At 39.9% G+C, this 24,661-nt stretch overlaps 3 protein-coding genes across 5 annotated transcripts; 2 read left to right on the top strand and 1 right to left on the bottom strand.

The window, feature by feature from the left end:
- The first annotated feature begins 1,012 nt into the window (after positions 1–1,012).
- Positions 1,013–5,461, top strand: glipr1b (GLI pathogenesis-related 1b). Its single transcript, XM_017691186.2, has 5 exons — positions 1,013–1,311; positions 3,204–3,452; positions 3,625–3,740; positions 4,367–4,452; positions 5,012–5,461. The coding sequence occupies exons 1-5, from the start codon at positions 1,135–1,137 to the stop codon at positions 5,143–5,145; spliced, it is 762 nt and encodes a 253-aa protein (XP_017546675.1). The 5' UTR covers positions 1,013–1,134; the 3' UTR covers positions 5,146–5,461.
- Positions 5,462–7,152: 1,691 nt separating this feature from the next.
- On the top strand, positions 7,153–16,975 carry si:dkey-30c15.17 (cAMP-regulated D2 protein). Of its 2 annotated transcripts, none has more exons than XM_037539715.1 (9): positions 7,153–7,212; positions 8,693–9,711; positions 10,970–11,171; positions 11,832–11,965; positions 13,551–13,678; positions 13,761–13,879; positions 13,961–14,101; positions 14,603–14,775; positions 15,084–16,975. In XM_037539715.1, exons 2-9 carry the CDS (start codon positions 8,920–8,922, stop codon positions 15,534–15,536), a joined length of 2,142 nt encoding a protein of 713 aa, XP_037395612.1. In that variant the 5' UTR covers positions 7,153–7,212; positions 8,693–8,919; the 3' UTR covers positions 15,537–16,975. The 2 variants fall into 2 exon arrangements, with proteins under 2 accessions (XP_037395612.1, XP_017573140.1); XM_017717651.2 differs by having other exon boundaries at positions 7,173–7,212; positions 7,975–9,711.
- Positions 16,976–17,019: 44 nt separating this feature from the next.
- On the bottom strand, positions 17,020–21,454 carry bbs10 (Bardet-Biedl syndrome 10). 2 transcript variants are annotated; one of them, XM_017717775.2, is made up of 3 exons: positions 21,382–21,454; positions 20,269–20,465; positions 17,020–19,421 (listed from the first exon to the last, which is right to left on the bottom strand). In XM_017717775.2, exons 2-3 carry the CDS (start codon positions 20,457–20,459, stop codon positions 17,765–17,767), a joined length of 1,848 nt encoding a protein of 615 aa, XP_017573264.1. In that variant the 5' UTR covers positions 20,460–20,465; positions 21,382–21,454; the 3' UTR covers positions 17,020–17,764. The 2 variants fall into 2 exon arrangements, with proteins under 2 accessions (XP_017573264.1, XP_017573352.1); XM_017717863.2 differs by having other exon boundaries at positions 21,245–21,437.
- Between the last annotated feature and the right edge of the window lie 3,207 nt (positions 21,455–24,661).

Here is a 24,661-nt window from a genome sequence, read left to right as displayed (position 1 = left end):
ATAATAATAATAATAAAGGATGTCTTATGGTGAAACCATTTCTGTTTAATAGCAGAAAACAGCCTAAGCCTGGAAGAGTTGCAATATTCCACATAGTTCAGAAAGTTCAGAATGAATCCTGACTGAGAATCAGGAAATTATTTTTAAAACTGAGTCACATTTTAACAAAGCTAACACTGAATCACTCTTTTTCAAAAAAGCATGCAGTGAATTTGTATACAGAACTGTGCAGAAGCCACAAATCACCATTTCCTTTATTCAATTTACAGACAAAATGGTTATTAAGTACAAATTATTCATTTTTCAGTGTCAAAAAAAGTAGAAAACATATTTAAGAAAACATTTTTTCGGTATTCATTGTGGTCACTCTTCACTTTTATTACAGCTGCTGTTCTTTAAATAAGACTTGCTTTCAGTTTTTTAATAAATCTGTAGGAATATATTTCCACACCTCCAAAGTTCAACCTCAGAAGTTGGTTAAAGTTTCTTCAAGTAATTAAGACACATTCAATGACTCTGAGGACTGGGCTCAGGAGTGTACAGTTCATTGACTGATACTACATATCCTTCCAAAAACACCTGTGCATTTTTCAGATATGAAGCAAGAGTGGAGTTTGATTTTATCTCTATAAAGCCTACAATGTGTTTATTGATTTTTGTGTACAACAACATCAGTGACGCTTCCAAAAGATGTTTAAGCTAAAAAAAAAAAGTGTTCATTGTGACTCAGTGCTCCTAAACGAATGCTCAGTTCACATTAATTTAAGTCTGTTTTCCTCTGGCTGTGTTTACATTTGTATTAATGTGAGATTCCTATAAATAAATAAAAAATAAACATAAAAAGCAAACTACAGCGTTGTTGGCATCAGTATTGAACTTCATTAATATATATTTTTGGCGTGTATGCCTGAGAGAGAGAGAGAGAGAGAGAGTGAGAGAGAGAGAGAGAGAGAGAGAGAGAGTGAGAGAGAGAGAGAGATTTCCTTCTTGATCGTGATGTGGTGGGTGGGTTTGTTTCTCTTCATCAGCGCTCTATCAGTGCAGTGGGTGCATCACTCCTCACACTCAGCAGGCACCGCTCACACATACACACACACGCACACACACACACACAAACACACACACAGCAGCGCCATGGACCTGCTCGGCTCCCTCGCGCTGTGGATCTCGGTTCTGTTCGCGGGTCCGGCAGGGGTCCTCGCGCTCGTGGTGCCGGACATCACGGAGCCGGACTTCATCCGTAGGTGCGTCCAGGCGCACAACGCGCACCGCTCGCGCGCCTCTCCACCTGCGGCCAACATGCGCCTGATGGTGAGTGTTTTTTCAGTCTATCAGTGATTATCATACGGTATGATCAGCATCTCTATCTCTTCGTGGAAACGAGAAGACCGTCACTGTGGCCTTATTGGAGCACTGAAAATAAGTGATGCAGTGAATCAAATTCATGCAAATGTGTTTAAAATTTCCACAAAATTCAGATACATGACAACACAGTTAGTGCCAAACGTAAGTTAACAGGCCTGTGATGATGTATTGTATTCTATTAAAAATGATGTATTAGAAATCGTTTTATAAGAAATGATGTAGACACTTGAGTTCAGTAAATGTCCAGTAAATTCTTTGCATTATTTGTAACACCTAGCAAGGTGATTCATTGTTTATACTTAGGAGTCTGCTGAACTACTTATATGTCATTTGACTGTAATTATATCAATAAACCATTCATTCATAATGAACAGTGAAGTACAGGCCAAAATAGCTTGTTAATTCCTTTGTGCCAATATTCCAGAGGCCTATAAATACATCAAATGACCCCTGGAGTTGTCATGGCAATGTGGATAGGTTTTAAAACAAGAGTGTGTTCCTCCTCTGGAGGGCAGTGGAAAGTTTCTCTATTGTACCCTTGCGTGGAAGAATGGATCTTTTTCAAAAACAATGTCTTATCTGGATTTGGAGGGAGAGGCATCCTACACTGAAAAGTTTAACAGTTGTCAGAGCTCTCTTCAGTTGGGGTTTAACTTTAGTCACCAAGTGCACTACTAATTGAACCTGTACTCTTTTTAGTACAGGTTAACGTAAAAGTGCAGTTGGTGATATGGCTGGAAGTTCTGAAGAGAACTGTGAGATGAGAAATATCTTTGGTGGCGGGTTTGGCTTTAATTCAGCAGACAGCTCCTTGGAGATATCTTATCATAAAGCCATTTCTGTTTAATAGCAGGAAATAGCCTGAAACTAGATGAGTTGCAAATGGTCCACACAGTTTGGAAAGTTCAGAATGAATCCTGACTGAAAATTGGGAAATTATTTTTGAAACTGAGTCACATTTTAACAAAGCTAACACTAAATCACTCTTTTTCAAAATAAGCACGAAATGAATTCATATATAGCACCGTGTAGAAGCAAGAAATCACCTTTTAATTTATTTAATTTACAGTCAAAATGGCTATCAATTAAGCGCAAGTCAATTATTTTTCAGTGTCAGAAGACATATTTAAGAGAACATTACACAGAAGCCTCAACAACTGAGGTTTCAGTTCTTTCTTTTCAGGAGACTTGCTGTCAATTTTTATGAATAAATCTGCAGCAAAATGTTTCCACACTTAAAATGTTCAGCCTTAGAAGCAGGTTATATTTTCTGTTTCTGATAATCCAAGTAAACCAAAGACATTAAATGATTCAGAGGTTTGGGATCTGAAGTGGACAGTGCATTTACAGCTACACATCTGTTCAGACCCATAACGTTGAATTGTCTTCTCACAGTGGAAGGATGGACAGAAAGACCTGAGGATTTGTTTCAGGTTCTTGCATGCTTGGTCATTTTTTGAACTCCAGTTTTGGAAACTCCAGTTTTCGATTGTCCAGCTGGGCCAACATGGTAATTTCGGTGTGGAGTTTGCATGTTCTCCCTGTGTCTGTGTGAGTTTCCTCCCACAGTCCAAAGACATGTCGTCAGGCTAATTGGACATAGTAAACTGTCCCTAGGTGTGTGTGAATCTGTGTGTCTGCCCTGTGATGGACTGGTGACCTGTCATTCCTGCCTTTTGCCCAAAGAGCACTGGGATAGCTTTCAGTACCAGGAGAACAAGCGGCTAAGATAATTAATGAATACTGAATAAATTAAGGTCTCTGTCTTTTTCACAGCTCTGTAAAACTAGAGAGTAATTTACAGTTTGACCATGCTCTGTGTCTGTGTTTATATTCAGACCTGGGATGATACACTGGCAAGAGGTGCCCGTTCTTGGGCCAGACATTGCAAGGCTTCCCATAGTCCTGTGCTGCAGCGGGTGGGTCACGTCCACCCTGAGTTCGGGCGGGTCGGGGAGAACATCTGGCTGGGCACTCCATACTCAGCTTTCACAGTGGAGTCAGCTGTCCATAGCTGGAACAAAGAGGGTGCCGACTACACACACCGAAACCACAGCTGTGCCAGGGTCTGCGGCCACTACACACAGGTTAGCTTTAGAGTGTTGGAGCAACTTTAAAAATGTCTGATGGCATCTTGGACCTGTGTTAAACTGTATATGGTCACCTTAAATGCATTTGTGAAGGTTTTGAGAATTCTGTTGAACTAAACATTGACAGATGGCATTTCTTATTGGTTTGAATGTGATTTGTGTGTTTCAGCTGATGTGGGCAACAAGCTATAAGGTTGGCTGTGCTGTTCATGTTTGTTCTAGAGGGATTGACAACTTCTCCAGTCATCCAGAGTCGACTATTTTTGTGTGTGATTATGGTGATGCGTAAGTGAACCACTAAAGATTTTATACTCTGAATTTATATATGACACACATTTACATTCAATCAAATTAAATATAGGCAATTGGGATCGTTACCTATATTTTTAGTGAAAAAAAGCTTTGGTTCATTTCTGAGAGTACTTATTCTAAAGCTCAGTGGTTACAAGGTTCAGTCTTTATTTGGATAGTCGCCTATAGGCCGCTATAGATTATATACAGATGTTCAAATGGTCAGCAAACTATCTGATGAAACTCAACAGACTGTCAACAGTATTAATTTTAGGATTTAGATCAGGGTTAGAATTATGGTTGGGAGCACAGTGGGGGTTAGTTTATATTATTAGTTTAAAATTAGGGCCAGGTTTAGAGTTAGGAAAAATCAATAGATTAGTTTAATACATGTTTAGCTAAATGTACTTTTACAAATAAATAAAGTGTTACCCCAGGTTCTTTCAGAACAGATAAGCAAAATTATTTTTCTTTTTTGTCACTGTAGAAGTCTGAAATAGCCGTTGAGTTACTGAAGACCTGTATGTTCAATAATCAGTTGTCTTAAATAAATGTGGCTTATTTTTATTGTGCTGTTATTGTTGGGATAGTACTAACATTATTTATCTGTTCTGTCCCAGTGGAAATGTGTTTGGCTTTCCTCCGTATATAGTGGGGCTGGCTTGCAGTAGCTGTGGTACAGAGAAATGCCAAGATAAACTCTGCAGTAAGAATCACAAAGCATTTTCATTCCCATGACAGCACACTACCTAATTAGCTCACTACTGTCATTGTCAAAATTGTCCACGAAGAACAAGCAGAAATCTCTTGGTCATTACATTGTTAATTATTTTACAAATGTATTAAATCTGAACACTCATCTTCTCAACAGCTGATCCAATCCGTGACAGATAAAAGTATGCATAGCCTACTGATTCATGCACCAGTGAACAGCTAAATTAAGTGTGATGCTTCTCTCTTACCACTCACAGACCTAATATAAATCCTGCTTTTATGTCTTTGTTCAATTTCTGTCTCTTTCTTCTGGCCAGTTATAACATTTCTGCTTTATTCTGATGAAACTTTTTAAATTTTTTAACACCTGTTAAAAAGGCTAAGAGCCTTAGCGTGTCCAGGCTTCCATTCTTCTCTCCTATAACATGTGAATAACTCAGACAGTTTGCATAGAGTGGCCTAAAAGTTATGGCATAAAAGTTAAATTATTATATAAATAATAAGTTGTTCTTGCTAATATATCTTGCTAATAAGTAACTGTCTTCTTGCAGGGTATGACTGGTCACCAGGTTGGGATCTTGTGCCAAAGTCTTCAGCTCACAGGCTTCTCCACTGGCTGACCAGCGCTGCATTGCAGCTACCAATTGGAATGTGCTGGCTTCTCTACTTTTATGCAACACATTGAAATCACAGAGTAAACCCAGTTCCAAGCTGTTTAAGCCTTATGTCACTGCTTTCGAACTTCTCACCATCTATTAACAGGGGAATGTTATGAAGTCATAGCACTACGCTGAGTCATATGTGTGGCATCTTCCCTGCTGTAAAGGACTGATGCATCACCATCCTTCTCAGTGACTCCCCACTGAACAATGTGACTCTATTCTCTGTCCTTTCATTGTAAATTACATATCAGTACCATCTTATTCATAGAATAAACATGTATGAAACTTTTGAATTTTCATATTCAGACATGTAAAAATAAACAAAGATCGGTATATTTCCTCATGTGTCAGTGTTGACTATGTACTACAGGTGAAGATGCTTGATGACTCCTTACTTGCTAATTTCTGTGATCTATGCATCACTGTTTGAGAAATTAATTAATTACTTCATTTGCCTCATCTATGTCTCCCCAAAGGTTTCACTGTCTCCATGGAGACGGTTGTACGTATAGCATTCTGTAGGCAGTGTGAACAGCGCGTACACAGATGAGTCATGATCTTAAAAAGCTGCCTGTTAGTACTTCTGAGCAATCACTAAACAATCCAGTGTTTTCAGAACACTAAGGATAACAGACTTACATCATGTTTCTTTGTGTTTGAGACATAATGTTTTTCATAGCCACTCTGTACAACCAAACCTTATACTTAATATATCTCAATATAAAAGCAGGCATATTTGAAAAGCAATCCTAATCACTGTCTCAAACACAAAATAGCACTGTTCATACATAGTCCAGACTGGTATAATCCAAACCACGCATAGTCCAGACCAGCTAACAAGATTATTAACCAAAGTCATATGACAAGTTTTCGAGACAAATTCACAAATGCACACGCAAATGCAATTAAAGATAAAAGACAACTTTTCTCGGGGGCAGCGCTTTCTGAACATGGTAGCAGGCCCATCATCAGAATCAAAGCATAAGTGGGGCACCTGAAAATAAGAGAGGGCCAGTGTGGAGGTGGGTTGGGGTCATGCATCATATTCACATGCCATAATGTATCAGTAAATAGCATGCACATAGCTTAGTTTCACTTTGTTTTTTGCCAACTGCTGTCATAGAAGCACACAGTGAGTTTAGTGGCACATAACTCGCTGGTGGGATAGTGATACATTATATGAGCCCTTGACACTGGGCCTGGTTGCAAATTCAATATCTTTCATATTGTGTAGCCTCAGTCTACTGTGTGGATGTGTATACTGTGTTGAAATGTAGTAAGGAGGATAAGCCTAGCGACCGCCAGGCCTGTACCTCTCCCACGGAGCATGGCCTCTCTTGCGGCTGCTCCCTCAGCTCCTAAAGAAGCCCAGTCCGGCGGTCAAGCAGCTGCTGCACCACCAGTGCCCATGCCCCGCTCTCCAGCACGCTCCACAGCCATAAGTAGTGCCCATGAATTTGATCTAAGTCGTCAAATAGGTCTTGTGCCTGTGTTCAGAGAAAATGAACTAGATGCTTATTTCCCTATATTTGAGCGCATTGCCACAACTTTAAACTGGCCTAAGAGTTTGTGGTCACATCGCAACCCTTAGAAATGGTAGAGCCGGTTTTTAAGCCATTTGTTTTTGAGGACTTTGTTTCTTTGTCTAAAGATATCGATGTTAAGCAGTCTGTTCAGATTCTGAGAGACACTGGTGTCGTTTATTTTGGACAGCGTATTGCCATTCTCTGATGAAACATACTGTGACAGCGATGTTTTAATTCAGGGCATCGAGCTTGGCGTACTCAGAGCTCCATTACACACTGTGTTCTTGAAAACCGAAAAGTTTGCTGGCTCTGTAAAAGTGATAATTCGTTCGAAGCTACCAGCTGACGGTGTTTCATTTATTTTGGGGAATGACCTCGCTCGTAAATATTCGGACATCTCTTTATCAGACACCTTTATGTGTGGACCCTGAGCCGCACGCCAAGCCTATTGACAAACCTACTACATCGTCTGACCACACCCACAGCGGATGATCATGTATGCAACGAATCTGACTTAGCAACTCGTGCTGCATTGGTCTCTGCGCAAGACGTCGACCAAACCCTGTATGTACCGGTAAACCAAACTTTGTACTTTGTCGACTCTTTGGTTCATTCTCCATATAGGTCCCTCGTTTTTTTCCTAGCCCACGATCACCCTCTCTCCGGCACCTGGGAATCAGAAAAACGTATCAGCGCATTTTGAAACACTTCTTTTGGTCCATCATTAAATCTGATGTGACGCGCTATTGCCGTTCCTGCCATACATGTCAGATTTTTGGGAAGCCAAATCAAGTGATCCCGTCCGCTCCTCTTTGCCCTATTCCAGTAGTAGAACCGTTTGAGAGGTTGTTAATCGACTGTGTGGGTCCTTCACCCAAAACTCGCTCTGGTAATAGTTATCTTTTAACTTTGACGTGCGCTGTTACGCGCTTCCCTGAGGCCATTCCATTGCGTACCTTAAAATCCAACTCAGTAATCAAGGCACTGATAAAATTCTGTACAACGTTTGGTTTGCCAAAGTATATTCAGTCTGACCAAGGGTCAAATTTACATCAAGGATATTCTCTCGGGTGATACGATCTTACTATCATTCACAAGAAGGGGACTGATACCGTTGTTGCTGACGCTCTCTCTGGGTGCTAAGGATTTGTTTTGTTGTGTGAATAGGTTCACGCTTATGGGGGCGGGGGGTTATGCCTTGTGTTTTTGCTTGGTTTGTGTGTTCTGTTCTCATTCCATATTCCATTCCGTATCTTCACCCTTTCCGCTACTGGACCCTGCTGCCGATCCATTCCATGGTTTCATCTCCCCTTCACCTGCTTAAAGAGGCCCTTAAAGATGGCTGAGTCACCAGGACTTTTTCTCATTGTATCGCTTTGCTTTGTGTGTATTCTGTTACCATTGCCTGTTCTGCTTGTTACCGACCCTGCTCGTTTTGACTACGCTTTAGTCTGACCCTAAATACTGTACATATCTTGTGTTTGTAAACAGTCTATGTGAACCGGCTGTAGGGAGTGGCTGGCATTTTGTTTGGGAACGGGTTTGTCTGTGTGTTTGGTTAGTAAGGGAGGAAGGTTAGGACACTGTCTTTTATTTCTTTTTGTTTGTATTTTAGGGAAGGTAGATTGTGTTATATAGTTAAGTTAGTGTGGGTTTGTTTGTTGTTTTCCTGAGGTTCTTGCCTGTGTGTAAGTCTACTGTTGTTTTTGTCTTGGTCACATAATACAGTCTTGAACTAAATAGATGCGTTTAGTCTTTTATCTCTCACTCACATCAACACTTCTCACTCTTCATATTGTTACTGCCTGACCTAGACTGGCTCGTAACACACATGTGAACAGTTTCAGCAGCTGTGTGCAGATCTGTAATCTGATTTGTGTTACAAAGGCGTCCTTGTGTAATTGTGTGTGTCTTTGTGTGTGTGTGAGAGAGAGAGTGAGAGTGAGTGAGTGAGTGTATGTGGGTCAACCAAGCTCATTGAAGTCACGAGAAATTCAATGGGTCAGAGTCCAGTTTCACCACACTTACTGTTTCTGTTTGACAGCTGAAGAGACGTAAGCGGTGCTTCAGAGATGTTACACTGATGGAATAAAGGTTTTGTGAACATTCAGAATGTGGAGTTTCAAACCTGGAATAAACAAGCACGTCTGAAAGGACCTCAATTACAGGAGCTGGTGTGTAGGTGTGCGTGTGTATGTGTGAGCAAGCAGACCTAATCTCTGGGACGTGTATCCTTGGTGTGTGATCAGCTGGAGCTCAGTGATCATCATCATGGTCTCGCTGGTCGCTGGAGTAACCTTGGTCGTGCTGGTTTCCATGGTGACACCAGACTTGGTGTGTGGGGGACAAGAGGGAGGCGAGGACTCACGACTCACACACACTCATCTCACACATACTCAGCAGCATTACACGCCTCAGACTGGAGGAGCGCGGAGCACGACTTTCAACCACATCCAAAGGACTGTACGTTCTGACACATTTCAGAGTAATGGCATAGCTGAGGATAGTGATTACAATGTCAACACTGATGATGCTGAATTAGTGGACCCATATACTGGACAGGAAGATAAAGTAGAGTGTCAGACTGGCATTCAGTCTGAGGCGTCTGCTTATTCTAATGTCAGAAATAATGCTATTGAATTGAATGGTAAATACTTTGGCCTAGCTGATGAATGTAATGAAGCTGATCGTAAGGATGACAAAGTATATGGTAATACTGAGAAGAAACATAAAAGCATAGCTGATGCTGGGATTAACAGAGTTGTGTGGAATAAAAAGCGCACTGATGATACACTGGACAACGTTATAATGCATGACATAAAAGAGGCACAGTGCAGTAAGGGTCCTGTTGTGCTCACACAGTCTGGGCCTGTCTGTGGACTCACTTTGGACAAAGCTCATGTGTTTTATGGCATTCCATATGCAGCACCTCCTGTAGGCCTAAAACGCTGGAGCGCTCCTGACCCTGTGTCACCTTGGACACAGCTGTATGATGCCACCTTTCCTCGACCAGCATGTATGCAGGCTTGTGCTGGAGAGTTCTCTCAAATGTGTCCTCCTAAGGTAATCTTTCTCAAACCAATCACATGGCATTATCTAAACCTGTACACTGATGAGAACGCTTTGAAGTGTTTGTGATTATCGATTATTTCTGTCACTGTTCCACCATCATTCAGATTTAAAGGTCCCATTTATTTTTGCTTGTATTTCTGAAATCGAAGCATTGTGAACAAAACATGCTGTTCACTCTCCAGTTACGATCCATATATGGAAGCTCAGCTGCATAAATGGCCCTTTATGAATGCATCCTGGTTGACAAGTCAGAGCCTTCTGTCAGATCCAAATATCTGAAATAAGGGGCTGAACTGTATTGTTTAATACAAAATTCTCAGGACAATATGCATGGAAATAGTCAAGTGTGAATGCATGTATACACCATATACTGACAGGTATATTTCCCTATACTTGTGTCTAAGACACTTCAAGTCATTGAGAAGAAAAACGTCATGCAAGTTTCATGAAACATGCTGTGATTGGTCAATTCCATGACAAATACACAGTTTTGATTGGTTCATTTTTGTCCATTACTATGAATATTATCATGGGATTCTTCCATGTTTGAGTCTTCTTTAGATACAGACATGCTGATATGATTTCAGGTACAAAAACAGACACATTTTGATTGAAAACTCCTGTGAATGTTGATTCTGATAAATATTAGAGTGACAAGCTAGTCTAGCATGCTAGTAGCACAACATGTTAGCTAACTTGGGTCAGGTTTGATAAGATCAGCTCTGTGAAACTAGCAGCATTTCAGCAGTTAAGCAAGCTACTGCCAATTTTGTAAAAGATTAACAATATATAAATATTTAGACACAGTTATAAATAATGGACTGTCACTGATGTGAGGACTAGAAAAAGAGTTTGTAAACAAATAAACTGTCAAGTATAACTATGTTAATTTATTTATTTATGTGTTTAGTTTTTTTATGTCATGGCCATCAAAAATGTTAATTTGTTGGCTGTGCGTTCTAGGCTGACACAGATTTAAGGCGTTCCCGTTCTTTTCTCAGGACTACACAATTGGTTCAAATTTAACAGGGTGGTAAATGAATTTCAGCCCAGACTGCATGTATCAAATTAAAGACACAGACACAAAAAACCCTGTTTTTAATTCTAAGGGATTGAGAAGGTTTGAAAAATGGTCAAAATGATTGGCAAATCATATAGTGGATCCTGGACAATAATGCTGAAGGAAGAAAAAGTGGCATCAATTGCATTGCTTTTAAAGTAATAAATATGTATGCCCATGTGTGTTTAGACAAATGAGGACTGCTTGTATCTGAACGTGTTTGTTCCTGTGAGTGTGGATCTATCAAAGCCGACTGTCACAGCCCTGCCTGTCATGGTGTGGATTCACGGAGGTGACTTCGTCGCTGGCTCAGCGTCTAAACCACTGTATGATGGACGCTTCATCAGTAACTACAGCAACACTGTGGTTGTAAATATTGAGTATCGCTTAGGTGAGTGGCACAGTACACAGAACTATATTAGTGTACACTAGCAGTCAAAGATTTGAACACACAGACTCCTTGAAGGGTTTTCTATCATTTTTATGATTTTTACATTTTCCAACAATGGCAAACGCATCAAAATAATGAAATAAAGTCTGAACAAATAATTATACTTTAAATATAATTTAGAACATTTTGAAATGGAACCCTGTGCTCTGTTTGGGCCAAAATAAACCTTTTCAAATTTTACCCACCCACAAATATATTTATACTGTTTATAATGTCACGATAACAGAAAGGAAGCAGAGGGATGTAAAATATTTTATGAGTGTAGCAGTTCTACTGGTCTAAAATCACAGCAGATGGAATGGGCCAATATGTTCCCGTATATCCATTGACATACAGGTAAACGGTGAAGAGAACATGATTATAAAAATGTTTTATTTTAAAATAAATTCATATATAGGCATTATTTATATTTGCACAAAACATTTGCCTAATTTCAAGCATTTATGTGTGAGTATGTACATCAAAACATCTTTAACATTATGAAAACATACATTCAGTCAGGTGTCTTCAAACTTATGACTAGAACAAAAGACTATGTGGTATGGCAGTATGATCCATATGTAGATGTATCTCTTAGCAGAGTGTTTGGTTGTTATACAGGAGCATTTGGGTTTCTTGTGACTGGGAAAGATCCTCAGAGTTCTGCAGTGGGAAATTATGGAATTCTGGATCAGCAGGCAGCCCTGCAGTGGGTCCAACAAAACATTGCTGCCTTTGGAGGAGACCCAGCCAAGGTGTGTATCGGCAGTCCTGGGGTGGTGGTAGTAGTATGCAATTTAAAAATGTTTTAGTTATTGTTATAAATTACATCACTGTTTTTTGTGAGTATAATCGTAAATATTGTCAGTATGTGTAGAACACTGAACTATTTTTGTCATAAAACAGACACATTGAGTCCAATTATAGGGAGCACTGCATAGTAAAAAAATACTTTTACTTTTTTTTTGTTTGTTTTTTCTTCTACCTCAGTAACTGCTTTGTTTATGTATGTCATCTGACTGTGTGACTCACAGATCACAGCATGTTAAATATCTCTGCACCTTATTCTATTACCTCATGTCCAGAATGAGTGCTATGTCGGTGCTGCCCTGTCCTGTTTACTGTGTCTGTCTGTTTTTATTGTTTCTAGCTTAATTTTTTGTTTGCACACGATGTCTGCACGTTTGCACTTTGTACCTTTGTTCCTTGTTTCACCGTGTTGTTCCTGGAGGAACGTAATTTCACTCCACTGTGTACTTGTACATACAACCACAATTCCAATGAAGTTGGAACATTGTGTAAAACATAAATAAAAACAAAATACAATGAATTGCAAGTCCTTTTCAACCTATATTCAACTGAATATACTACAAAGACAAGATATTTAATGTTCAAACTGATAAACTTTATTGTTTTTCGCAAATATTCACTCATTTTGAATTTGATGTGTTACATCACCTTTACTTTTAACAACACTCAATAAGCATTTGGGAACTGAGGGCACTAATTGTTGGAGCTTTGAAAGTGGAATTCTTTCCCATTCTTGCTTGATGTACAACTTAAGTTGCTCAACAGTCCGGGGTCTCCATTGTCGTATTTACATGTTCAATGGGAGACAGGTCTGGACTGCAGCCAGGCCAGTCTAGTACCCGCACTCTTTTACTACAAAGCCACGCTGTTGTAACGTGCAGAATGTGGCTTGGCATTGTCTTGCTGAAATAAGCAGGGACGTCCCTGTAAAAGACGTTGCTTGGATGGCAGCATATGTTGCTCCAAAACCTGTATGTACTTTTCAGCATTAATGGTGCCTTCACAGATGTGCAAGTTACCCATGCCATGGGCACTAACACACCCCCAGACCATCAGAGATGCTGGCTTTTGAACTTTGTGCTGATAACAATCCGGACAGTCCTTTTCCTCTTTGGCCCGGAGGACACAACGTCCATGATTTCCAAAAACAATTAGAAATGTGGACTCGTCAGACCACAGGACACTTTTCCACTTTGCGTCAGTCCATCTCAGAAGAGCTCGGGCCCAGAGAAGCCGGCAGCGTTTCTGTGTGTTGTTGATATATGGCTTTCGCTTTGCATGGCAGAGTTTAAGAGTTTTACTCTTTTTTATTTTTATCAGTCTGAAATTTCACAGGTTTTTCCTCCTATTTTTAAACTAGTTACTTTTCAGGGAAAAAAGTGGCACTGCTGTGGCACTACTGTTCATTTTAACTTGTTTGCAAACCTCTTTCTTCATGGAAAGTGTTTTAATGTTTCTGTATCATCCACCCTCAGGCAGTGGTGTTGGTAAGGTAACTGCAAATAAGTATGTATATTTATGTCTGTGTAGGTGACTCTATCTGGTGAGAGTGCTGGAGCACAGTCAGTTTCTCTGCACCTGATGATGCAGATCAGTGAGCCTCTTTTCAGTCGTGCTGCCATACAGAGCCAGCCATTCTCCATCCCACTCAAAAGCAGGTACTATAAACACAGCTTTCACCCTATTACATCAGTTCTGATGGCGGTGATGATAATTATGGTGGTGACTGTGATATTGTAGGTGGGATGCTCTGAAGCTGGGCAGGGACTTTGTGAAACTGACTAATTGCTCAGTATCTGACCTGGAATGCCTTCGCTCCCTCAGCTCACATGCCATCCTCAATGCTCAAGTTAAAGCAGGTACAAATGCACATATTGTAGATTCATGAACACTAAAAGAACTGGCAAACATCTTGTCTCATTTGATCTGTCTATTTGCAGGTTCGAAAATCATCAATCCCTTCCGCTTCTTGGAGGTGTTTGAGACCTGGGGTCCATATATTGATGGACAGCTGATCAAGGAGCAGCCAATCATGGCCTTTCAAAAGGGTCACTGGCAAAGCTACAAGCCTGTCATATTAGGTCTGTAACACTTCACTGATCTCTGCTACGTTAGTTATCATGTAACCCGACTGGTTTAGCCATTCTTCAGCTATTTCAATGCATGTGTAAAAAGACTAACATAAGCAGGAATGAAAAGAATTACAGGTCAAATGCTCCTCAAGTACTGGATTTCTCACAGAACTGCAGTGAAACTTCTTGGTACATCCAGTACCTGACAGTATAGAAACTGAAGTTTGTCACAGTAATCACTCTGGGAACTTTTTGGTAAAATATTAAAGGCTAAATCTCAAAAGTAAGAGGTTCACTAGCCTTGACAAACAGAACCCTGAAAAGAGATTAGGAATTGAATATGAAGGCCTAAAATAGTGCTAAGTACAGTGGATTTCTTTCCTCAGAATCTACTTGTTGTATTGTTGAAAATATCCATCAAAATTTTACTTAAATATGTCATTTTTTGTAATTTGCATAACTCTGCTTAACCCTCCCATTGATAAGCTTAAGTATTCTGTATCCTTGTAGGCACTACATCTGAAGAAGGAGTGATCTTTGTATATGGTGTATTCACCAAGTCAGTGTCTGTGCTGGAATGCATCATTTACACCACAGCCATCTTCAAGCAGCACGCTCTCAGCATCCTCTACAAATATGTTCCTCTCTACCACAACCAGGACAGACGCGTCATGCTCTCACAGGTTAGACACCACGCCACTAAATGCTCAAAAAACTGAAAAAGGTTTGATACACAGAATGCTGGAAAATACTGAAACAGCAGTTCAACTTTCTTGTAAGAAGTGTTTCAATCTGGACTGCTTTTGGAATGAGGAACAATATGGGGCAATATCAGTCATATAGGTCACCTATGAAGTCATAGTAACAAAAACAGTCTGTTAAATTTAAAGGATAAAGATGGTCATCCAAAAATGTATTATTAGACATATAGGACATAAGCCTTCTAAACCCAGTTTAGTCTGGATCTGATTTTGCTCTTCTTATCTTGCAGATTGTGACAGATTATGTGTTCCTGTGTCCGGCTCGACGTTCTGCCCGCTCTGCAGTGAGTCTGGACGGAGCTGTCTGGATGTATGTATTTGACCACTCCCCATCTGATCACAGCATATGGGCAGGGCTTACTTTCTGTTATGACCACGCCTGTCACGGGGCAGAGCTTCCCTTCCTGTTCGATTCTGCCCCTGTAACAAATCTAACACTCACAGCTCAAGAGACTCTATTGGCCAATAGGATGGTGTGTTACTGGGGCGCTTTCGCCCACACAGGAGACCCAAACGCACGCAGTAAGCAAACACCTTTCTGCAGACAGCAGAGGCTCCCTGCATGGCCTCAGTATACGTCCACAGAGAGCTGGCCAATTCTGAATTTAACTCTGCCATCTCACCCTCAACATGGCAACAGGGACCACTTTTGTGACTTCTGGGATCAGCTGGACATTTACTGATGGAATGTATTAAACGTATTCTGAGCTGTAAGGCTGGAAAATTCACTGCAAAACTTTATTAATGTTACTCACAGCAGTTTTCATGTATTCTGAGAGAGCAATGTTTGAATTGTGTACTCATTTCTATTTTCAGGCCTTACTCTAATCTTTATACACTTTTCTGGTGAGTGTACAGGGCAGTAAACGATATTTTAGTGAATAACCTACTCCACTACTGATAGTTACTTACCATTTTTAACAACTAACTCAGATGGGCTTAAGAAGCAAAATATTGCATACTAAAAGAATATAGAGCCATTTCAATTAATTCGGTATTTGGACAGATGGTAAAAACAAGGCCTTTTATTAAGTAATTGCAACAGTGTTGAAGGCCTGTAACAGTGAACTAAGCCCAGTCTTGAAACAGTGTCCAAGCCCTGTAATAGTGAACCAAGCCCAGTCCTGTAATACTGTCCAAGACCTGTAATAGTAAACCAAGCCCAGTCCTGTAATACTGTCCAAGACCTGTAATAGTAAACCAAGCCCAGTACTGAAGGATTAGTGGAATAAGCTGCTGTTTTTCCCTACTCCAACACACAAGGTGCAACCCATGATAGCTTTGGATAATTAATGAAAAAGTAGTGTGTTTGAGTATGGACATCAAGTAAAACACATTTTAACATGTTTTTTACTAGTGCATTGGTTCTTAACTGGTGTTGACTAAGACCCACATTTGTCCTTATCATTAAGACATTACCAAAAAGCAATTTATCATTTTGATCATTATAGAGTCAATACATTTGAATATTTGAAGTCATAAAAAGTTAAAATAAACAAATAGTAAATTAGAATTTTAACATGCAAATTAGCTCCTCCCTGACATTATATATTCCCACAGTGAAGACCCATAAGATGTCTGAACTCTATGCACTACTAGAAGCAGTGCTGAACCTGCATGTTATGTTGTGGTCAGAGTTTTTCAGTTTAGTCCAAAGAAGCAGGCGGCTAAAGGCTACCATCACTGGAGCAGCAGACAGTACAAACTGCAGCTGTAGCACATAAGAAGCATTGCAGAAAAGTGCCAATAAACAAGAAGCCCAGGTTAATTTTAAACTCTACTTGTATATATTTGACAGAACACTACTGTATCATTTAGTGAATTTATTAGATTTGGTGTCAGCTAACTAACTCTTCATAAATATGCTGTTTTTGAGCTAAAATATATGAAATATGGTGAAATACAGTGTGGCTAAGCTAGTAACATCAGCGCTAACGAAAACAAACATCACTAATGCATGCTACATGTCACATACTATGAATTTTTGATTTGGGTTCAACTATTTTTCACAGGAGCCATAAAATAGAATTTCCACCTGTTTGGAGATCCTTCACTATTGCAATATGGATTTTCTTGGAAAAGAAATGATGGAAATGTGTATGGTGCGAAAAAAAAAAAAAAACGTAAGCAAACTGGATTTTCATCTTAACAGATGAACAAGCCAGTTAACATTTAGAAAAGTGTTTTTATTGGGTTTAAATGCTAGTTTATATAGTGGCAGCTACATGAGGTTTTTTTTAAATAAAGAAAGCTGCAGTTCCATTTTTTACCTTGGCATAGCTGTCTTTGTGGAGAGGGGTAATTGTTTTCAAAGGAGACAGTTCTCCCCTTTCATTCCTCATTGCTCACTAGCAGCACAACACAGACTCAACATTTCACACATAGTAACAGTGTCCTAGTTAGTGTGAAAAAAGAGTTAAGAGAAAATATTATGTTTGATTATAATAATTAGAAATTTCCATCCAGCTTGTGAAATGGCCACTATGGGGCCTGCAAAGGAGGCTAATGTAGTACAGTACTAGTCTCTGGCTCTGATGGTTTCTGAGGCACAATATCCTATAGCCTTAGAACATTTTTTTACTCGTCCCTCCTCTGGAAAGTCAGTATGGTTTCTTGCCATCTCCTCTGTTCTTAATGTAAGAAAATACATGTTTAATATGCAAAATTTATAGTATGTATACATTATATTAGATATATATTAGACTATCCACTTTTGGGTGACAACCACTTTTGGGTGAAGACCACTGTCCCCTGGCTGTAGGTCAGTGGCGGTAATCTGCCGGTCAGATCTGCACAGTGCTGTGTGCTGCATCTGGCTAAAAAAGTTGGAATGTGGAAGTTGATTGAAGTTTGCTATGCTGGGTCTTAACAAGAGGTAATTTAGTGGTAGAACATGAGTGGTCAATCAGTGTCACACGTCCTCTTCTTCACTGTCCTCAGTGGAGGCTGTGAGTGTTCTGTACAGAGGAGTTCGTGTGTGTAGTATAGTCCCCACACACAACAGCCTGTTCACACACTGCAGCACAGACATCACCAACTGGTGTTTACTACAGATTGGCTCTACACTCAAGGAACCTGTTCCCGCTGGCCCTAAACCAAACCTTAAGTCTGACCCTGACCTTAGCTCACTAAGCGTATGGCCCTGTTTGAGAAGCTGCAGCTTACTCATCAATTGTGCCTGCTGTTGCAGAAAATATCGGGGTCTGTGGGAGTGCAGTGATCTGGGCACGCTCAGTATGGCCTTAGCGAGGAGGCTTCGGCTCTCCAAGTCACCATGGTTACCGCAATGCAACAAGGAGTGATGTAATAGAACTTCAAATGCTCCACCCACAGGAAGAACTCCACCAGCTTTTAAAATTCCAGCCCATAAGTCCTTAATGGAACCTTGTGACTGGTCCAAAGAAGAGCTTTGTGACTGGTCAGGAAGTGTTGTGGACATGTGAGGCTGATCATGTGTCAGAGAGTCACTATCTCTCTCAATCTGATATTGGTGTGAGTCACTGAGAGAAACTGTGTCATTTGACTGTTCTCTCATTCTAAGAACTGACAGGCACAGATGCTGGAGCATTGTAAAAACGCCTTGGCTCACACATACGCTCTGTTCAAGTGGTCCAGAAGCAGGTGCACAGAGCACCAATGTGTGTATGTGTACTGATCCATTAGGAGAGACCCCTAGGTGAGCATACCTGCACCCTCCTAGCTGCAGGCGGCTGTAGAAGGTTAGTGTAGTGACGCGCAGCATGGGCTGCACAGAGAGCATTTCAGCAGCATTGAATTCACATAGCAGGTCCAGTTGCTCTGAATCACAGCACTCCAGGACACAGACACCGTTCAGCCGGGCCCACTCCAGCACGCACTCCGGTTGCTTCACCGATGATAATACCACACTCACCTGGAGGCAGAGCAGCCTTGCTAACCTCTGCTTCATGGCGCTCTCAGACCGAAGCAGCCAGTCCTGCTGAAAACAAATACTCATGCTGTCGCCAATAGCAACCAAGGGTTTATCTAGACTCTCACAGATAACCAGTGCTTTTACTGGCCCTTCAGCCTCTCTCCACACTGACCAATCACAAGCCAGCACAAGTCCTTTCACCACTTGTGAACACCCAGCAGGAAGTCCTGACACTTTTGCATACAGCAGGGGAAAATTTGAATGAAGGAATGTGATTGGTTCCACAGTGGTACTGTCCTGTTCATGGCTAACCTTTTTATAGAATTCACAAAGCAGGGGTGTAAGAATCTCAGCCTGGCCAGTGGCAACTCTCCCTGCTACATACCCTTCCACCAGCGCAGGCAAGACTCCACCTTCCAGTCTATATCCACCGAAACCAAAAAGAAATGAGGCATAAGGGACAACATCATGGGCTATGATATCATCCAGCTCCTTCCAGCAGAAGGCCAGAAGCTGATTGGCCAGTTTTCGGTTGGTGGCCGGGCTCCAGGATGCATTGTGGCGTCTGTTTGCAGAGTCGCGAATTCCTCGCAGCAACGCAGCCAGCAGGAGGATAAAAGACTTAGAACCATCTGCTGTGATACGATCATGCGCACACACGCACTCCAGCACCATTCTAAAATACGGACAAAAACAAATCAGTAGGATTAAGAGTAGAAGTAGAAAGCACACCACATTAAAGGGCCCCCATTATAGAAAACCAAATTTTGAAAAGTAAACACTAATAAAGTTTCAAAACATACCATTTGCTGTCCAATCCATACAGTTCATATACGGAGACTAAACTGCAAATATGGCCTGTTTCAAATTCACTGTTTTTGTGATGTCACAAAAACCAATATATTTATATATGGGGGCATGCAAAGGTGTGGGCACCCCTGGTCAAATTATGTTTTGTTGATTGTGATATTAAGTGAAAAAGTTATGGCACATTTTGTTTTATTCCAATATCTTAAACTTTGCAGATAAATAGAAATTAGACACTAGAATATACCAAACATAGTTTGTTCCTTGTAGAGGACAGGCTAACCTATTACATTTTTAACAAAACATACAATTTAGCTCTACCCATTCACACTGAAGTTATAAGGAGTGTTTTAGCTCAGACTGCTTTTTGATCAAAGCACAATGCAGGGCAGTCAATCTGAGCAGAGGTAATTTACATAAATCAATGTTAAAGCCCAGTAACAGAAACCTGCATTGTTTGGTTGTAAGGAATGAAGAGAAGTTGGAAAACAGTCATATACAAATGAATTTTGACTGCTTTTGGCACACAAACCCACATAAATATGAGGATTTCTAGGGAAAAAATAAAACACAAGACAAATATAGGATATTGGCCCTGTAACAAATAAAATGTATGATAATGCTTGGAGCATTGAGTGTCTTAACATTATCAGTGTTTATTTGAACTAAAATGTGTAATCTAGCCCTATAAACACAAGAGTATGTGTGTTGCATACCTGGCCATAGGGTGGTCCAGATGTAACATAGTGAGAATGCGCTGTCCATGTCTGGTGATAACAATCTCTCCAGTGTCTTTGGTGAAGAGCACACTCCCACCATCTGGTCCAACACAGCGACGTACCACACACTCCAATGCTCCAACTACACTGATGCAAGCCTGGAGGGACACAGCCTCAGCTTCACACATGTCTCTCTGTGGACACACACACACATTATTGATGTCTGAAGAGGTGGGTTAATGATTGTCGTCAGTACTCTGTGGTCATTCACAGTGGTTTGATGTGAAATAGTGTACTCTAGAGAAACTTACTGACTCAGATTTCTTTACAGCAGTGGTGATAAGAATGTATATCTATAACACAAATATAGCCATTTTATTTATTGTCCTTAGTGTTTATAGTGTTATATAATGTTGACAATGGTAAAATAGTGGTATATCTGAAAGATAATGTGTTCTTTGGAAACTGTTTTGCTTCACAATGCCCTACATGTACCTGTCTGCCATGCACAGATATTAAAATGATGTTTTAGGCCAAAATCCTATTTCAAACTTTCATATAACTCTGTCTAAGACGTCAGTCAGAGTATTTATAACTGTTTCACTTAATGACTTTCTGTGATGTAACGTTAGAGGCACCAAACGCTTCAGACTATCACCACCACTCTTTGACAGGTTTCTCTAGAGCTGGACATTTCACATCAAATCACTATGAATTACTATTTCATATATCTTAACAATTTAACTATGCAGAAATATTGAAAAAAAAAGTCTTAACGTGTTTCTTGCACAACTATTGGTTCAAAATATTAACAATAATCAGTTTAAATAAAGTCAGTAGGCAAAATATGCAGCAGTCCATTATTTACTCGCCCTCTGAAATACTCAAAACTGATAACTATTTAAAAGCAGCAAACAGACCTCAGAAGTAGTTTAGCTAGTTAGCCTATAAATAAACATCATTAGCTCCTTACCTTAGCTAGTTATCAACCTGACTGCTAAGATACTTAAATCTAAGTTCTTTCTTTATATTTCTGTGGTCGCAAAACGAGGGGCTCTGTGCTTTATTCGCATGTTACTCAAACAGTAAACCCATTTCATTAATACCGACCCACGACTAACGATCATGGCTCTAACGCTTCTCTCCGTCCGCTTATCGTCTCCAGGAGACCGTCTTCTTCACTGTCACAGTGTTTAGTGAAGAAAGTTATTACTGCCCCCTATCGGGCAGTACCGTTTGTGTTTGGAGGATCATGGCGGAGGTCAGTCAGAGCTGGTTTGAGGGGAGCGTGGCCATTTTCTGTTTCTCTCGTTATTTCAAAACATGACTGCAAAACGCCAGAGGGCGACCGCGAGCGAGTCCCAAATAAATGGGGGTCAATTGAGCTTAACGGATAATAATGCAAAGCTACAATAGTTTTGGAAAGTAGAAAGATGTGTTTCAGTAAAAAAAAAAAAAAAAAGAAAAGCAAGAAAACCCCAAACTTATCGGTTTATATCTCTTTTTCTACAGCAAACGTTTTTGCAGTAGGGAACTAGCATTACTTCTACTGAGTGCTGATTGTTTGGTTTTACTGCTACTGAGTACTGATTGGTTGGTTATACGGTTACTGAGTGCTGATTGGTTGGTTATACGGTTACTGAGTGCTGATTGGTTGGTTGTATGGTTACTGAGTGCTGATTGGTTTCGATACTGCTACTGAGTGCTGATCGGTTAGTATTACTGCGACTGAGTACTGAAGATAACTTGCGTTACTGCTACTGAGTGCTGATCGGTTAGTATTACTGTGACTGAGTACTGTAAACAACTTGCATTACATCTACTGAGTGCTGATTGGTTTCGATACTGCTACTGAGTGCTGATCGGTTAGTATTACTGTGACAGAGTACTGAAGACAACTTGCAGTACTTCTACTGAGTGCTGATTGGTTGGTTTTACAGCTACTGAGTACTGATTGGATAACTTACACTGCTGTTACTGAGTGTTGATTGGTTAATGTTACTGCGACTGCGTGCTGATTAATTACATTCCCACTACTGAGTGCTGGTTGGTCGGAGAGCTGATCAGCTCATTGGCTGAATGAAGCGGTTTGTGCTCACTGGTGTCCTATAATAACAGGAGCTCAAAAGCGCTAAAAATGGTGTTGATTGAAAATTTAACGTTATGCGTTTTTGCTCAAAGGCTCCATATTAATTCCTTTATTTTGGACTCGTTCAGAAGCGCCCTGGAGCGTTTGATAAACACTGAGCGGCAATTCCCATCACAAACAGGTTTAGTCTGATGGCACTCTCAGAAATGTGACGAGCGCTCCCTCCAGCGCTGAAAAGCTGCAATTACAGGTGCGAGCAAGGTATTATTTTGGTTTTAAAGGGGAATTTTCTCAGATTTTCAGCATAATGTAGTTGATGTAAACAAACCATTACGAGTGTTTTGATGTTTCATTGTAAAGAATTGCGGACTCTTTACAGTGTTAATGATAGAAAACACGGATCACAGCGCCAATAACGTAAATAATAGCAATTATATTTACTATCTAAAACGGTCAGTGAACCTACTTGTATTTTTTTTTATTTATTTGTGCAATGTAAATTTAGAAAAACATTTTAGGCCAGAACCTTATGTTAAAACTATTGTAAAACAATGTCTCTGGCATCGACAGCACAGGGAGCTTTCAAAAGCTATACACTCATATCTTTTGTGTTTTTTTTCTGAGTTATCACACGCCTCTTACATGTAAATGTGCTTATAGTTATAGCTTATAGTACTATAGTTTTTACTCTGATATTATAGACCCTGGAGCAGTTCAGGACAAAACATTCAAACACAGTTGGCTGAATGATTAACAGTCAGTAACTGAACCGGCTTAGTATTTTTTTAAAAACAAGCCCTGGCAAGGAACTGCACCTGAGGCTTCCTCTCTCATTCAGTATTCTGCTTTCAATATTCTTCCATACTCCTTTTATTCTGTCTTCTCTACACTGATTTTCAGCATTTTCCATTCCTTTATGTTGTCTTTTCTCTCTCTGTCGTCTTTACATTTTCCTGTCCGTTGTGGTTTAGGTGCTAGAAGTGCTAAAAAATTTAAACATAAAAGCTTATTAATCTAAAGGTATAAAAATAATGATATTCACTTGTTCATTGTGAAATAGGGATGGGCTGATATGGGAACTGTGGGCTGGCAGTCCTTTCTTGTTCATTTGCAAATTTATAAAATGTAAAAATTGTAATTACAGAGCACTACAGAAAAATCCATCTATCCATCCATCTATTTTCTAAGCCGCTTCTCCGTCAGGGTCGCGGGCGCTACAGAAAAATATCATACTTATCTCTGTGGGGTTGTAAATGATGAAGAAAATTCAGATCTTTTTTGCATATTTGCTAAGCATCCTAAAATTTCTGTTTTTCCAGGACGCAATAATGATCCCAATGAAATTTTAAACACGTTTTTAACTCAAATAACTGATGATACTGATATGATTCTAATATCATCATGCCTTACTATCACCAATCCCTGCAGGCTTCCGTTCGCTACACCACACAAAGACGTTAATAAGGCAGAATATCATAAATTGTCTAATGATGGTACCAGTACAAATACATAGTTAGGACAATTATGAAATATTCTGACTTTAATACCTTAAAAACTGTTACATTCTGTAGCAGTCATGACATCTTAGCTATTACAAGTGTGATAAAAATGTCATAATATGCCATAATCACTCAGAAAAAGTGGGACTGTAACATTGTTATATTGTTTGATTAAGACCAAGCCATAAATGTAGTTGACTCTCTCTGGTAACCCAAAATGCATTGCAGAATAAAGCTTACTTGTAACACTGTAAGTGATCCCCTTTTCACAAAAGATCCTTACCAAATAAGACACCAAATCCTTATTTACCAATTAGCCTGAAAGCTAGCATTCTTGCAATAGTAGCATTTGTTCCTCACCTGAGAGGGAGGGAACAAATGATGCCTAGAACTGCAGAAGTGCCCACAACATTCAAACAAAAATGAATTCATAAAAGATAATAAAATAGCCCCAGTATTGTCCACCTCATGCTATGCCATACAAAATAAAAGCTTATGGGAGGTCATTTTGTACCCTGTATGTTTTACAAGTCAGAATTTGACAAAACAATGAAAAAAAAACAATAAAGAAAATCATTTGACCATTTCTTTAAACATTCATGAATGTCAAAGAATAAGATGTACAGCTCTGTAAACACAGTGAATGCTGACTCTTTTAGGTACATTTAGTGTAAGGTTAGATTTTGCCTAGTCTTATGGATTGTTTTGTACTTATGTTTTCATCATCATAGCTGATGATAATAGCCAATGTATGATGATATTCTCTTTCTTCTCCCTACTGCACTTCAGCCCTTATGCCAGG

The sequence above is a fragment of the Pygocentrus nattereri genome, chromosome 7 (genome assembly GCF_015220715.1).
Source record: "Pygocentrus nattereri isolate fPygNat1 chromosome 7, fPygNat1.pri, whole genome shotgun sequence".
Lineage (NCBI taxonomy): Eukaryota > Metazoa > Chordata > Actinopteri > Characiformes > Serrasalmidae > Pygocentrus > Pygocentrus nattereri.
This window is presented reverse-complemented; position numbering and strand designations above follow the sequence as displayed.

Coding starts and splice junctions, on each gene's coding strand:
- si:dkey-30c15.17 (XM_037539715.1), top strand. CDS start 8,920: ATGGTCTCGCTGGTCGCTGGAGTAACCTTGGTCGTGCTGGTTTCCATG. Junction 9,712..10,969: donor CTCAAATGTGTCCTCCTAAG/GTAATCTTTCTC, acceptor ATGTGTGTTTAG/ACAAATGAGGACTGCTTGTA. Junction 14,776..15,083: donor GACGCGTCATGCTCTCACAG/GTTAGACACCAC, acceptor CTTATCTTGCAG/ATTGTGACAGATTATGTGTT.
- glipr1b (XM_017691186.2), top strand. CDS start 1,135: ATGGACCTGCTCGGCTCCCTCGCGCTGTGGATCTCGGTTCTGTTCGCG. Junction 3,453..3,624: donor TCTGCGGCCACTACACACAG/GTTAGCTTTAGA, acceptor TGTGTGTTTCAG/CTGATGTGGGCAACAAGCTA. Junction 4,453..5,011: donor ATGCCAAGATAAACTCTGCA/GTAAGAATCACA, acceptor GTCTTCTTGCAG/GGTATGACTGGTCACCAGGT.
- bbs10 (XM_017717775.2), bottom strand. CDS start 20,459: ATGTGTGAAGCTGAGGCTGTGTCCCTCCAGGCTTGCATCAGTGTAGTT. Junction 19,422..20,268: donor CTGGACCACCCTATGGCCAG/GTATGCAACACA, acceptor TCCGTATTTTAG/AATGGTGCTGGAGTGCGTGT.